Here is a 2248-nt window from a genome sequence, read left to right on the forward strand (position 1 = left end):
GATTCTTAAGGTTCTACGCGTGCTAATAGGTCGCGTCGCTTCCGCTTCAGGACTTGCGAGATGCTCCACTCACAGTGACGAAGCTGTGGCTGCTCCAGTACGAGAACGCAGTGGCCTGACTCTACGGGGCGTTGTTTGCCGAAACTTACTTGGTCTTAAAGAAGTTGGACAAGTCCTGTGTACTGTGTGCATTCCACTGGGACTTTTTAGGAGATGTATTCTGGGTTCTCGAGGTTATCTCTACCCTCCAAATTTATTCATAGTAAAAGACGAAGCAGTTAAATTGTGTTGCTTCTTTATACATTAGACTCTTTAAAGAACAAAGATAGTCGCCTCTCGATGCCTTTTTTTTTTTAACGGGTCATGTTTACTTCGGTTCAGTTATCTTCTTTCTTCGATGGAATTCAGACCCTGACAATAGTGAAGTGAGGTTTAAAGTTTCTTCCACGCGGACTTTCTTTCAGATTGCCTAAAATTTGACCAAAAATTGTCTTGTGCTGGAGCGAAACATTCTTGGGCACCTTATAAAATAAGCCCGTTTGTCTCGGATCCATTCGTGTGGCGTAATTTTGTAATAAATAGTTCTAAGAAAATGAATATTTTAATTTGTTTGACGGTCAAAGTTTTACAAGCTATGGTTTTCTGCATTGGGGCTGTTCCAGCACCACTAAGGAATTTACCAATAGGAGGCTTTAATCAAATATCGCTCAAACTCAAGTCTCCTTTGTAAGGAGATATTTTCGGCCCTGTTCTGAACACATTTGGTTGTCCATCAGTTTTTTTTTTAAGAATTAACGGGCAGTATGTTATAATTGGGAGCAAGTCAATTTATATCGTAACCTTTGATCGGAACTGGTCTACAAAGATGTGTTTATTTCGAGTCTTCTGACAATTTCCTCTTTTCCTGACAAAGACTTATTTGCTGAACACAAAAAGTTTCAAAGCAGTTCTTAAAAAACCGCTAACGATAGACAGTATTCAACGGAGCCCCTCGTTTTGCAATCAAGCATGTTGATTCACCAGCTGTTACTGTTAAGAGGAAACATTAGGAGCCCTTGGATGGATACGAATTCCGAAAGCATCGTGAGACCGGATTTGTACTTAAAACTTAAGACACTAATAAACAAGTGCAGCTGGTCAACTTAAAAAAAATATCCAAAGGCAAAAATGGGGAAAATGACTGACCTTACATATCAAATCTGAGGGAAATAAAGCAATAGCCAGTACACTGCAACCACACATGAGCTAATTCAGTTAGTTTATCCTTGGTTCGTCCGGATGTGCTGTTTGAGATTGCTGCTTGAGCTGCACTTTTTCTTGCTGAGCACTCGAAAGGCTTCTATCTAGTGTGGATTCTGAGATGCCTTCTGAGGTTCCGGATGCACTGAAACTCTTCTTACACACGGTGCACTCGTAAGGCTTCACTCCAGTGTGGGTTCGAAGGTGCATTCTCAAACCTCCAGCTTGCGTGAACTTCTTCTTGCAAACGGCGCACTCGAAAGGCTTCTCCACAGTGTGGGTGCGAAGGTGCATTCTTAAAGCCGAACTTGCAGTGAACTTGTCCTTGCAAACGGCTCAAATGGCTTCTCCCCTGTGTGCGTTCGAAGGTGCGTTCCAAGGTGGTCCCTCCGAGTGAACTTCCTCTTGCAAACTGCGCACTCGTGGCTTCTCCCCGGTGGGGTCCGCTGGTGCATTCTTAGAGTGCTACTGTCAGAGAAACTCTTCTTGCAAACTGTGCACTCGTACGGCTTCTCCTCAGTGTGAGTGCGAAGGTGCCTCCTCAGAGTTCCACCTTCCGTGAACCTCTTCTCGCAAATTACACACTCGAAAGGCTTCTCCCCGGTGTGGATCCCAAGGTGCGTTGTTAACTGACCCTTTTGAGCAAACCTCTTCTCGCAGAACGTGCACTCGAAAGGCTTCTCCCCGGTGTGGACTCGAAAGTGCATCTGGAGGGCACTCTTGAATCGGAACTCCTTCTCGCAGACTGCACAGTGGAGTGCCTGCTGCCCTCCGCGCTTGCCACGTGGAACACGCGGCGCCGCTGACGATGCCGCCACCTCGCCGCACAGTGAGCTCTCGAGGGGCATGATGCGCCTGGCAGGGAGGGCTGCTGGAACACACGGATCCATTAGTCTAACTTCAGGCTTGGCCACTGAAACGGAGGCTAGAGGACATTGACCATACCTTAGGTGCAGGCGAAGACCTCAAAGTGCAGAGAGGATCGGTGCACACCGACTCGTGTCCTGTT

General features: G+C 46.4%; 1 protein-coding gene across 1 annotated transcript; it reads right to left on the bottom strand.

Moving 5' to 3' along the window:
• Window positions 1–1535: 1535 nt before the first annotated feature.
• Window positions 1536–2248, bottom strand: LOC117654226 (zinc finger protein 586-like). The gene is made up of 2 exons (XM_034400496.1): window positions 2185–2248; window positions 1536–2110 (listed from the first exon to the last, which is right to left on the bottom strand). The coding sequence occupies exon 2, from the start codon at window positions 2085–2087 to the stop codon at window positions 1536–1538; it is 552 nt and encodes a 183-aa protein (XP_034256387.1). The 5' UTR covers window positions 2088–2110; window positions 2185–2248.

This window comes from Thrips palmi, unplaced genomic scaffold (genome assembly GCF_012932325.1).
Source record: "Thrips palmi isolate BJ-2018 unplaced genomic scaffold, TpBJ-2018v1 HiC_scaffold_10, whole genome shotgun sequence".
In the NCBI taxonomy this organism is placed as follows: domain Eukaryota; kingdom Metazoa; phylum Arthropoda; class Insecta; order Thysanoptera; family Thripidae; genus Thrips; species Thrips palmi.

Bases quoted from the DNA above. Each gene is read 5' to 3' on its own strand.
- LOC117654226 (XM_034400496.1), bottom strand. From the start codon at position 2,087: ATGCCCCTCGAGAGCTCACTGTGCGGCGAGGTGGCGGCATCGTCAGCG.